Genomic DNA, 14,031 nt, shown 5'->3' with positions numbered 1-14,031 from the left:
AAGATTCTGAATAAATTCTAGACAGAAAAAAGTGCGTAAAACAGTCCCAGGCATCCATGAGGACAAATAATGATGCTTACAACAAAATAAGACTCAATATACTCAGCAGAACTGTAGAACTATAAAGTTATTTTGGCAATTCATATTTATTTAAAGTGTGCTCCAGGCCTGGCGCAGGGGCTTACACCTGTAATCCCAGCACTTTGGGAAGCCAAGGCAGGCAAATCATTTGAGGTCAGAGTTCGAGACCAGTCTGACCAATACAGTGAAACCCTGTCTCTGCTAAAAATACAAAAAATTAGCTGGGTGTGGTGGCACACACCTGTAAGCTCAGCTACTCGGGAGACTGATGCACAAAAATCGCTTGAACCCACAAGGCAGAAGTTGCAGTGAGCCAAGATCAAGCTACTGCACTCCAGCCTGGGAATGGAGTAAAACTCCATTGCAAAAAATAATAAAGTATGCTACAGAAAAATTGTTATTAAAATGCAGATATTTCAAATTTAAATACCTGCCTGTAGGCAAATTCTACCCCCCAAAAAAACCTTTGTTTTAAACTTTTTTAAACTATTCAGAAATAATCCACCTTGCTTTGGAAATTGAGATCACACTTGCGTGGGTAGTAGGGAAGATAACCAGTTTATAGATTACTCTTTCTTGTTCCAGGAAAGCAACTTCAACGAGGTCCCAATTAATTTGGAATCGAGTGATTAGCTTCTATAATTATGGTGCCTTGAACATCCAAGCATAATCTAGTAACAGAGGGAGATATTAAACTAACAGGTCATAGTTGAGTCAAGTAATTAAAACCCAAGGTAGAGTAGAAGGAAACTTCAGAAGGGTTGTGCTATCCTGGAAGAACAGTTCTGAAGTACCCTGGAGACCTTTCTAATAACATAGCAACTAGCAGTTCATCTAGCAATGAGGTACCTGATAACCGCAGAGTGAACTTCTTTATAATTAGCTTTCTCAGCATACCCTATCATCTTTAATCACCTAAAATACACCCTAAGATGAGATTTTAATAACAGAAATAGGCACTTATTCAACAATACATCACTATGACTATTTTCTTAACTTACTGGTACAGAATTGAGCCTACCTTTTTATAACCCTTGATTGTGTCATTGATTTTTTGAGATGTCAGGACTTCAATGAGTTGGAGTTGTTTTTTGTTTTTTGGTTTTTGTTTTTTCTTTTTGAGACCAAGTCTCTCTATGTTGCCCAGGCTGGAGTGCAGTGGCACAATCTCAACTCCCTGCAACCTCCGCCTCCTGGATTCAAGCAATTCTCCTGCGTCAGCCTCCACAGGAGCTGGGATTACAAGTACACACCATCATATCCGGCTACTTTTCTAAAATTTATTTTTAGTAGATATCAAGTTTCTCCATGTTTGTCAGCCTGGTCTCAAACTCCTGATCTCAAGTGGTCCACCCACCTCAGCTCCTCAAGTGCTGGAATTACAGAAGTGAGCCACCGAGCCTGGCCAGAATTATTTTAAATCAAAGTGATTGCCCTGTGATCTCAAAAAACTCAACACATTACATTCTAGCTATCCTGTGAATTGTCCTTGATTAATATTCACTTACTGCGTATTAAGGAAGATGCAAATGAGCATGCTGTTCCTAGCAGGAAGCATCACTAAATCAAAGAAAGAAAAAAGAATCCTCCATGACTTATACTTATGAGGACAAAATAAGAGACAAAACAGGTAAAGATTTCTTTGTTCAGGCTATGCAAATGAATCCTAGTAATGAATGAACAAGCCTGAGGCAAATGAAAACAGGAAGGTATGAGGAAATGTTTGGGGTAAATCACATGATGCCAGGGCAGCTTATACTTACTATATCTCACATAATGAACAATGAGTCCAATGCACACTGCCAGGACAATCAGGGATATGAAGATGACAAGGCCGATAACCCAGGGCTCCCAACAAACTCTTTTCCTAGCCCTCGCCACATCTGGCCTAAGGAAGAAAGTAAATATATAGATTATTTCAGAGCACACAACCATCCACTCCTTAGACAAAACAGATATTTCTTGGGAATAAAGGACATTCAGTTGGAGGGTCGTGTACTGTCTGGGTTTAGAACACACCATGGTCCCAGGTTGCTGAGGCCAACCCTGACTCTGGCTCCTGTTGCTAGGCAAGTTATTTGACTATGCTGTGCCTCAGTTTCCTCATCCATTAAAGGCAGACAGTAGTGATAATACCCATCTCATACAATTATTGTTAGGATTAAATGAATACTACATATAAAGTGCCCGTAACAGTGCCTGACATGTAGAAAGTGCAATGCTACGTGTTAGCTATCACTTATTGAGCCTGCCATGTACTTGATACAGAGTTAGACACTGCGGGAGCTACAAAAATATTTTAAGCCTTTTCTCTAGCATTCTAGAATCTTAAATAGTCTTTGAAAGTCTTATAGCTTGAAACATACCAGATTTCAGATAAAGTTGCTAATTCTCTTCCTCTAATTTTCTGATCTATTTACAAACCAAACTTTGAGGATACATAGGAGAGACAACCGGAGGCCGCTCCTAAAGAACCTGAGGTTTTGGGCTAAGATTTACCTCTAAGCCTCAATGATGCTAGAGGTAATTTTTTTCGCATGAGATTCCCTCAACTTCTTCCATTTGTTCTGCCTTCAAAAATACACATTACTGAAAAACATTGATCCACGTGATTTTTGTTTGCTTGGTAAAGTTGCCGTCCCCTTGGGTTATAATATTTGACAAGCAAACTCTAAAGCCAGAAATGTGAAATAAGTCAGAAATGACTAAGGAGTTTGAATATGATACTGTTATTTTGTATTTCATGAGGCATTTACCATGCCGGCATGTGCTATGCTTTTTTTTCTAGAGTGCTAACTGTCTGATACAGGAGGACTTGAGGAAAATGTGATATTCTCCTGGAGGAGTACTGGGTGTTGAATCAAAATAAGGAGGATTCTGAGTCTAGCCCTTTTATTAACAGATCTGCATCTTAGACAAATCATTTAAACTCTGAGCTCAATTTCTCCATCTGTCAGTAAGGGTCAGGATAGCCATGAATGTGAATTAGATCATGGAATATGTAAACAGCAAAGGATTTCACAATAAATACTTTTTCTTTACAGAAATCAAGAACATTCTGTTTCCTGGTGATATAGGATCAGGAAGTGATGATATTATCATATCAGCCCCTGCCACACCATCATTACATCCTGGCTGGGACTGGACACAAAATAGAGAGCATTGGCACAGAAGTCAGCAGTGTTATCATCACTATACAATCCTGTCCTTGGGGAAGGCACTGAGATGTGGTGGAAGGCTCCAGGGACTCTGCTTGGTCTCCTCTCTTGTTACTGTGATTTTTCAAGGGCCATAACCAGGGAAGCTTTGTCTTACTCTCCTCAACCATTCCCATCTCCAGTTTTCCCTTGAGTAGAACAAGCCCATTCAAGAGTAGGCAAAGGATATGAACAGACACTTTACAAAAGAAGACATACAGGAGCCCAACAAACATATGAAAAAATGCTCATCATCACTGGTCATTAGAGAAATGCAAATCAAAACTACATTGAGGTAACATCTCACACCAGTTAGAATGGCGATCATTAAAAAATCTGGAGACAACAGATGCTGGAGAGGGTGTGGAGAAATAGAAACACTTTTACACTGTTGGTGGGAGTGTAAATTAGTTCAACCATTGTGGAAGACAGTGTGGTGATTCCTCAATGACCTAAAAATAGAAATCCCATTTGACCCAGAGATCCCATTATTGGGTATATATCCAAAGGATTGCAAATCATTCTACTATAAGGACGCATGCACAAGAATGTTCATTGCAGCACTGTTTACAATAGCAAAGACCTGGAACCAACCCAAATGCCCATCAATGATAGACTGGACAGGAAAAATGTGGTACATATACACCATGGAATATTACACAGCCATCAAAAACGATGAGTTCGTGTCCTTTGTAGGGACATGGATGAACCTGGAAACCATCATTCTCAGCAAACTGACAAAAGACCAGAAAATCAAACACCGCATGTTCTCATTCATAGGTGGGTGTTGAACAATGAAAACACATGGACACGGAGAGGGGAGCACTACACACTGGGGTCCGTTGGGGGAAAATGGGGGAGGGATGGGGGTGTGGAGGTGGGGAGAGATAGCATGGGGAGAAATGACAGATATAGCTGAGGGGAAGGAAGGCAGCAAATCACACTGCCATGTGTGTACCTATGCAACAATCTTGCATGTTTTTCACATGTACCCCAAAACCTAAAATGCAATTAAAAAAAAAAAGAATTCCAAACACCTGTTCCTGCAATGGCAATTACTGCAATATAAAAAAGACTTCTTCACAATGAGATTATTTTTTATGTGCAACTGTGTCAAAAAAAAAAAAATCCAAAATTGATTCTTGCTCCATCATCCCTGAATGCTTGCTGTTTGTCTGTTGTAGAAGAAAGGAGATGCATGTAACCGACGTATGCAAAACTTTGGGGGAAATACGAGGAGGGAAGGGTTTCTCGACTAATATCAAAACATGTCAGGTGAAGAAAATGAATGCGTGCTTGTAGAAAACATTATGAAATTATCAAAAGCATACAACTGTTATGCAGAATAGTGAAATATTAGACAAGTTCTATTTGTTCTACAGTAAGTTTTCAGACAAAAATGTAAATAGCGCAGTCATTCTATTGATGAAGTAGGTTTCATGTATGAACATTAAAAAGGTTAATGATACATTTTAATTTAAAAAGTTATAGAATAAGGCTGGGTGTGGTGGCTCACACTTGTAATCCCAGCAATTTGGGAGACCAAGGCTGGTGGATCACCTGAGGTGAGGAGTTCAAGATCAGCCTTACCAGCATGGTGAAACTCTGTCTCTACTAAAAATACAAAAATTAGCCGGGTGAGGTGGTGTGTGCCTGTAATCCCAGCTACTTAGGAGGCTGAGGTAGGAAAATCACTTGAACCCAGGAGGCAGAGGTTGCAGTGAGCCGAGATCACACTACTATACTTTAGCCTGGGCCACAGAGCGAGATTCCATCTCAAAAAAATAAAAATAAAAAGTTATAGAACAATATGCATTCCATGTTTCAGTTTTTATAAATAATAAAACTATATATGTGTGTGCATAACAAAATATATGGAAGGCGTAACAAATTATCAGTAAGAAGCAGAATAACAAATAAGAATAAATTTTTATTTATGGTTTTGCTTGTTTTATGGTGGATTTTTTAAGAACAAACATCATGGTTTTTGAATTAAACAAAAAAAAAGAGAGACATAAGATATTCCTTAAATAAGAAAAAAAAAACTAAGGAAGATTATACATGTATTTTCATGGAATGCACATCACTGCAGTGTCCAAGGTACCATTGTGAATCCTTTTCTGAACCCAGCCTTCCTACATTACTCACAACTATTTTAGTGATATGCTCTCCTTGGTAGCTAGAAGACAAAAGGGATAACACAGGACAAAGAAGAAAGAGAATCCAGTCGAAAATACTTTGAATAAATAATTAAGAAATTATATTTCTGAGCCCTGTCAGCAACTCATTTATTGTATAGTCTTGTATCCACAGATTCAATTATCTGTCTTAATTTCCTCATATGAAAAACAAGCTTAATAAGACCAGACCCCTCCTAACCTAATGAGCTAGGTAGAGATAAAAATGATAAGGCGGTTTAGCACTTTGAGCTCCCAAGTGGAAAAATCATTGTACAAATAACAAGTATGATAATTATTATCATCATTTTAATTATTAGTAACAGTGATAATGACCACATTACCAAGATGTTTGTCATTTGAAACATTATTTCCTCTTTTCCCAGTCTGTATAGCATTGTTTTTCAAACTGATTCACCCTATTTTTTTTTTTAGCTTTTTTGAGATATAATTGACCCTATTCCTTAATGACTTTTTTATTTTCTCAGTAAGTGACTCAATACTGAATTCCTCCAAATTAGATGTGGAAGAAAATATGTTCAAAAAAAAATAGTAAAGTGAAGGAATAAATTTATTTTATATATCAACAGACACTTGTATAATTAACCTCCTCCTGAACATACATAAATACTTGTCTAGTCATTATTTTCATCTGTTGAAACTTACGTGTACCTCTTCATCTAAAATCACCTTCAGATATACTGACTGAATTCTAATAGCTTTAGTCATATCAAATTGCTTTCTTTCTATGATTTTTTTTCAATCTGAGGACAGGCAAAATTAGTGACAAGTCAAATGAATATAGCAGTTAAGGTATGCTTTTGTTTTCTTAGCCCCAAATTGCCAGAAAACAAGGAATATGTTTAGAGTTGCATTATTATTATCACTTCTTAATGTGTCATTTTTAGAATAGTGATAAAAAAGAAAAGCAACAGCAACAATAAAAAGACAAGATAAAAAGAGGTATAATGCAAGTAAAGCTAATGGCAAGCACTGGAAAATGACAAGTCAAGACTCGGTGTTTCAAAGAAAAGTTTACCGGACAAGCCTCTTCACAACACCACCACCAAGTGCTGACCAATAGTGGGTCTTGAACTCTGCTTATTCTTCCTAATGGTAGCCAACACTGATGTTCTCAGTCCCCATGTTCCCATGTTTCACAAGCTCAGTCCAACTGAGATGTTTTAAACAAATGTGTTCACAATATTTATAAAGTTAGTGGCTCCGAAACATTATTATCAGCTAGTAAGCCAGAATTCAGCAAGCTTTTCTGTAAAGATGCAGATGATGACTCATTTTGGTTGTCTGGGCTATAGAATGTAAGTGGCTATAACTCAACTCCAGCACTGTAGTACAAAAGCAGTTGTAGACAATACGTAAACTAACGAGCATGATTTTCTTCCAATAAAACATTATTTCTGTGCACTGAAATTTCTAATGCCTAATTTCCTATAATATCTCTTCTATGAAGTATTTTTTATTTGTTTTCAACAATTTTAACATATTAATGTCATTTTTAGCTCCAGCACCATATAAAAACAAGTGATGAGTCAGATTTGGTCCTTGGGCCATAGTTTATTGATGCTGACTTTAGCAATTGACTCCAAGTCAATGTTAACTGTGCTGGGAAGCTATAATGATCTTTGCATTTTTGAGTCTCACCCTCATGGCAAATCTAATGTAGTCTGTTTCCAGTCTGGCAATTCTCACTAAAACTTGTCCTATATCTTGTCAACAGGTTTCTCTTTTGTATCCCTAGTCTATGAATCCACTCCATTCCAGTAAGCTGTCTTTCTAGACGTGATAGAGACAATGGCTTAGACTATCTAAAATCTACATCTGCCTTCCTTAACCTAACATTTCCCATCTTCCCCCTGAGCTCTTTGACTTTTTTCCTGCTGCTTTTTCTATGGAGTAGCTTAAAGTCTATTCTTTGCTGGCATCATAAAAGCCTGTATGTATTCAAGAGCAAGTTAAAAAATCCCTTCTACTCTAGTCAAGTGTATTCATACATTCTAGTCAAAATGCATCATGTTGAAGTATACATTTTGAGCTACCTGGGAATAAAGTCTGAGCTGTATTTCTGTCTGTATTCTCTGAACTCATGCTCAAGAAATGTTCACAGAAGTAATTGAAATGAGGTTGACTAAACCAAAATGAACTGATCATTTATCAATACCACAATATGGGCCGATCCTTCTCTTAGACCTAGAAAATAACTTGGAATATTGTACACAAAGAATGCAATTCAGTCATTGTGAAGAATAATTGATATTTAAATAAAGCCCAATATCCAAAAACACATATTGATTAATCTTTGTCATTAACATTTCTCTTTAGCGTGCATTTAAAATTACACTATTTCCCAACTGTGTATTCTATCTACTGTAAAAGTTTTATCATAGGACAGAAAGTGACAAATGCAAATTAGGATATCATACCTAAATGATATCAATTTCAAGTGACACATATTATTTGGGGTCATTGAACGTCTGTATGTTACAATATCAAAACAAATGCATAAAGAAGGTAACCACAATGAAGTAACAGCATAGTACCTTATGGTACTGCACATTTTCTAAATGAGTGCTTAAGATTTAAAACATCGATTAATAAACATTTGGCATTTGTTATGTATTTGACAGTAGCTTAGCTCATAGGATTGTGCCTGCTTATCCTATCAACAAAACTATTTGAGATGTGTTTTACTTTGTGGAAAGCCCATGCCATAGGCATTGGTGATATCTTTAATTCTTCTCATATTTTCTAGAACAAGACTATAAAAATATCCACATTAGAAATAAAACAGAATATTGTATGTATGTGCATAAGATTACATATTTTTATTGTTTTCTTAAGAAATACAAGCAAATTACTCCATATAAAATTATAAATAACGTATTTCTGACATATCCACTGATAGATAAAACACATCTATACGTATCTAATAGCATCAGCCATGCCCGTGAGCTGAATTATAATGTTTTCACTCCCTACCATAATAATTATGGCTAGTTCTCATAAAGAAGTCACAATTATAACAAGGTGGTAGTCTAATTACCAGAAAATTATTTTCATTTCCTTTTTACAATACCTAAATGATAGGCAATTCATTGTTTCAATCATAAATGTTTACATGTATATCCCACTTGTACCAGGCTAATTTAAGGTGGCTTATAAAGACATACATATATAGATACATATACACACACACACACAATATATATATGTATATATACTATATATGTATATATGTAGCTAACTGATAAATATAGACTGTGTGGGTGGTGTTAAATGCATAAATACAAAAAGAAGGCAAAACACAAGTAACAAATATAAAATGGAATAGTACTAAACTGTGTATAATTCTCATTTAGACATTTCCTTACATAAGGCCACAAAATTGGTGACTTTCTAGCAACACACTCAAAAACAAAACAAAATAAATAAAAAAAATCAGCAAACCTTGCTCAGGAAGATTCTTTATGTACCCATAGATAAAAACAGCAATTTTGTTCAGCAGCAATAAAATTGTTTTAGGTTGTCATAAGAAGAAGTCTGTATAATGTAATGAACTATATCCTCTACAATATTCTTTGCATAAAAACAAATGCAGTTTTATAATACACTTAGTATGTTCTTCAATGCTGGAAAATGGCATCAATTGCTATTCAGTAAAAGCTATATTTTATGGGGACTGAGAGTAAGGCGGCTATGAAATCATTCTGATACCAAGCACTATGATAAGTTTTAAATACCTGATGATACTTCCCTAATTATATAGAAATGGCTCTAGAAGGTATTTTCATATTATAAAAATTATCTAAGCTTTCTTGAAATACCAGGCATAAAACTGGACATCTAAAAGGTGTAATATTACTTAGTACAGCAGTAAGTTCATAGTAAACATTGTGAATGACAAAAAAATCCTACTACTTGCTAACTATTAAGTGATTGCTAGATGATATAAGCAATATAGCAGAAGACCAAGGTCTCTTTATAACAAGGGTCTCCTTATAACAAGCTCTATGACTTTAAGCAAATAACAAAACCTGGAGTTTAACTATTTTTATTTAACCAACCATAAAACTTATGTGACAGTATCTTTGCCCCCACCTTTAAAAGGAGGTTTTGAAGATTGCAAATGATATCAACAGACTTTGTTAAATAGATGTACTGTATAAATATTAGTGGCAACTCAACAGTAAGGAATGTCTGCTCTCCATTGCAGTTATCATCAAGGTCTTTATTAAGTTCCCAGCTAGATATGGTACAGCACAGGTGACTACCAACAGATATTTAAGTTGACACTTTGCCTGATCTCTAGAAATTTGCAACTACATGCAGATAGATGTGTTGCAAAAAAGAAAATAAATAAATATATTATTAAGTAATTAGCTATGGGTTTATAGACTTATAAACGAAACTCTTAGTTTATAGACATATAAACTAAGTTTTCATTCCACTAATCCTCGAACTCTTTCTAGTTCAAGATAATAAATTGGTATTATCTGAATCAGCAACTTCATAAGCAACATTATCCCACAGCAAAGTTAACAAGGGATGCCACTGTCGCCAGTCATCAGAAATTGTACACACTTCAAAGTGTGAAATAAAAATAAGAATTAACAGGCAGTGTGCTGATGTCATGGCAAGTGTATCAGAAGAAAAATGATTGAGAAACCTGAGCTAGAGACACTCCTGTGGCTGTTAATATATAGCTTGAGACTTTCAGAAACTTTTTTTAGTGTTAGGTGTCTTCCTACCAACTCTTCCTCTTGACACTGTCTAGATGACTCCAGGAAAGTTTGCATGATACAATGAAAGTAGCTCTAAACTGGAAGACCAGTGACCTATGTCTTAGTGTTAGTTCAAACAGATGAGAAATCTGAGAGCATATTCCATATCACACGAGTTCCAGCATCCCCTCAGCCCCAACTTATATGATGTTGTGTGCTCTCCTTTTCTTCACATGTTAAAAAAAAAAATCAGTGGAAATTTAAATTGATCTAAATGTTCTTTAATTTCCATCCAAGCTAATATTCCATGCCTCAAGTAACCCAAAAATGTTTAATATTATATTTAAAATTCAGCTTTTATTAAACAATCAGACTTTAGGTAATTTTTCAAAGGCCTCATTTTTCTGTTGACTACAATGTCAGATAATTTGAAATAATTTGCAGTCAAACTAAAAGACTACAAATTATTTGAAATGATCCAAGTACCACACCTATGAGAAAGTCAGACTTTGAAAATCATACTTTACAAATCATACTTTACTACTTGCACTGAGAAGTTGGTTAAGGGGTACAAAAGTATAGATAGAAGAAAAAGGTTCTAGTATTCAGTACCGTATTCTAGTATAGTGTATTTAAAAATAGCTAGAAGAGAGCTATAATATTTCCAACATTTGATCATTACACATTGCATACAAGCATCAAAATATCACAGGTACCCCCAAAATATGTATAACTATTAGACACCAATTTTTTAAAATCTCTAGATCCTGATTAAAATGTGCCTGAATGTGAAAGCTGGGCCACCTTGTTGTGCCCTCCGGGTTGCTGCTTCCTTAGCAAGCACGCTAAACCATACACCAAGAATTCCTTAGACAATCTAGAAATTTTTACATGTAACAAAATTCTATCTGAATTAATTTAGCAATGAAGATAAATTGAAAAATGTATAGGCCCTATTAATGTTTAATCAAGAAAAGTGAGTTATTATGTTTAATCAAGAAAAGTGAGTTTTCTTGATTAAAGAATTTTCTGCCCCAATTAGCAACCTGAAATATATGTAAGAATTACGTTTTAATTTTTGGATGGTACACAAGATTTATGAAATTTATCATTATATACTCACTTTAACTTAATTATATTCTATTATACTGGCATTTAATAATAACAGTGAAATAAACTCAGATTAATATTAAAGTGAGTTGTCTGTGCAAATTAATACCATAAAACTTACAAGAAAAGCATTATTTTACCCAAAAGATTTAATACTTTTAGTTACCAATGTCCATGGGTTTAATTTATATCTATATACTGATGACTACCAAATCTATAACTGCAGCTCAGCTCACTGGCCTACACTTCAGAACCGTATATCCACCAGCCTATGTTCATCACAATAGCCTATACCTCTTATTATTCAAACTTAAAACAGCTATACTAGAAACTTCTAGATGCCTATCCCAAATATTTATTCTTTTCTTCCTAGTAACAGAAACCTTGATCTTTCGTTAGGCACATGGCCACAGGAAAAATAAAAGTGTCCCTTGTTTATAAGAGTCAGCATATGAATACATTATTTCCAATGGAGTCTCTATTTTGGTGGCTAGAATCCTAATGTGCATTTCATAGTTAGAATAGGTCTGTGCTAGTTGAAGCACAGATTGCCATAATAGATCAGAATTTGGAAGACACACGATCAGGCTGGTAGGACAGCACAATAGTAGGAGCCTAGATTCCTAATTATTTTGTGAACCTCTCTATTAGCTCTTACTTGCCTACATCCGGAATTTTTTCACTTTAAACAGAATAAAATTCCATATTATGAAATCCCCTGTTACTCTGGGTTTCCTGTCACTCATAGCTGAATCTGATACTATTATAATATGTAAACAGATTGTTGCAATCAAGGTAAATTGCCGTTTTCACGTAATGATCTTTGGGGAAAATGACATGAAGAAACATATTTACTAATTCTTTTGCAAATTCTGTATATGTGAAAGATAGTAAATTGTTTTAACTTAATTTTCTCTAGCAGCACAATTTTGAGATTCATTTGATAATTATAATACTAATATATCAGAAGACCAATGTTCCAGTCAAGAGTACCCTTGTAACAAGCTCTATGACTTTAAGCAAATGAATTCCATTTTCTTGTTTAATGGATAAAGACTTGGGCTTAGACAGCTTGGGGTTAGTCCTAACTGCTTCTTAGTAGTTAGGTGACTCTAAGAAAGTTACTCATCCTCTCTAAATCTACGTTTCCCCACACACAAATGAAGATAATAATAGGACCTAACTCAGATGATTCTTCTAAAGTAAAGTAATACTTACAAGGCAGTTGGCACCATGCCAGGCACACAGTAAATACACCACAGAAGTTGGCTGTCATTATTTCCTCTTTAATAATAAAAAATTAATTTTAAAGTGGGTTGAAAAATCCACCCAGATGCCTCACGTATGCCTAAGGGAATAAAAGAAGGGAAGGTAGAGGGAGCTTTTAGCCTCAAATCCACTCCACCTGCAGCAATTCTGCTCCGAACATCAAGGATCTGTATTAAGCTTTCAGTGCAAAAGGGATTCAACCAGTAAAGAAAACTTTAAAAAAAGCATTCATCTTCTGACCCATCCAGCTTTGAGATTTGAGTCAGGCAGCTGCCAATTGTCCTACAGTTTAGAACAAGCATTCAGTAACCTGTTTTAAAAGGCCAAATAAAGCTTTATTGTTGAATCAAATGATTTGTGCCCAAATGCCTAATAATGACTTGAATGTACTATATAATTAAAAGATTGATTTGAAATATTTTTAAAGTATTCATTTATTACCTTTGATATTTTCTTCATTAGGAAAGTCGAGACACTAAGTAATTTTTTGAAAGCCAAGGAAAGTTAACTGTGCTTCGCCAAGGGAGTACTTCTGATCCCAGAATCATGAGCTGGCAGAAGCAGCAGGAAGGACTAGAAAGAGCAGGGCTGAAGTGAGAACATGTGTGCTCAGCTTCCAGCTCTACCAGTCACTTAATGCAGAGATTTAAAAGTCTCAGTCTTCCTAATTTTTGGTTTCCCTAGCTGTAAATTCATGGTGATATTAAAATTATCTGATTCTCAGGGCTGTCAAGTATCAATGAGAAAACATACGTTGAAATTATATATGTAGCATATTTATGTCATATCTCATAAGTGTGTCATCTCATATTTATATCAAATATTTTTTTTCACTATATGTACCCTCCCTAAATTTTACTAAATGTGACCTGACAAGATTTAATGTGAAGTGACTAATTTTAAATGGGCCCTATATTTTCATACAAGCTTAAATGGTAATAATAACAATAACAATAATATTTCTTGGGTTACGTAGTCACCAATGTTAATTTAACTCTTCTATTTGACTATATTGACTTCAGTATACAGGTGAACTGGAAGGACAGACTCTATCTCTGGTATTGACTGACTCATCCATTCCTGTGGCCACATGCAAATTATCTCATCTTTGAGCATTTTATTCCCTTCCTTTAGAGAATGCATGCAGCAATGCTTCCTATCCACTGGCCTTAAAGGTCTACTTCAAAGACCATCCATAACAATGTTTCTGGAAAATATTTTTTTTATCTTTTAACACAATAAGTCAGTTAAATCAAAGTAGTAAAAGAACCATGTTGGTAGACAAAGGAGACATTGTGAGGACAGATAGCATTGTGATTAAAAGCATAGGCTTTGAAGTCAGATAGACCTGGGCTAACCATCAGTTCTGCCTTTTATTACCCCTGGGCAAAAAAATATTACCTGTCTGAGCCTCATTTTTCTCATCTGTAAAATAAGTGTAATAACATAACCATAGGT

The 14,031-nt window shown here is 35.3% G+C and overlaps 1 protein-coding gene across 3 annotated transcripts in view; it reads right to left on the bottom strand.

Annotated features, from left to right (window-relative positions):
- LOC101028844 (transmembrane serine protease 11E) overlaps positions 1-14,031 on the bottom strand; it is a 55,191-nt gene that overhangs the window by 36,962 nt on the left and 4,198 nt on the right. For all 3 annotated transcript variants that reach the window (XR_012516840.1, XM_003931900.4, XM_074396223.1), the window contains exon 2: positions 1,845-1,969. Coding sequence is in view for 2 of the 3 variants with exons in the window: in XM_003931900.4 (XP_003931949.1) it covers positions 1,845-1,969 (125 nt within the window). In the remaining variant the exon portion in view is untranslated. The remainder of the gene's footprint in view (positions 1-1,844; positions 1,970-14,031) is intronic.

The sequence above is a fragment of the Saimiri boliviensis genome, chromosome 3, assembly GCF_048565385.1.
Source record: "Saimiri boliviensis isolate mSaiBol1 chromosome 3, mSaiBol1.pri, whole genome shotgun sequence".
Taxonomy (NCBI): domain Eukaryota; kingdom Metazoa; phylum Chordata; class Mammalia; order Primates; family Cebidae; genus Saimiri; species Saimiri boliviensis.
This window is presented reverse-complemented; position numbering and strand designations above follow the sequence as displayed.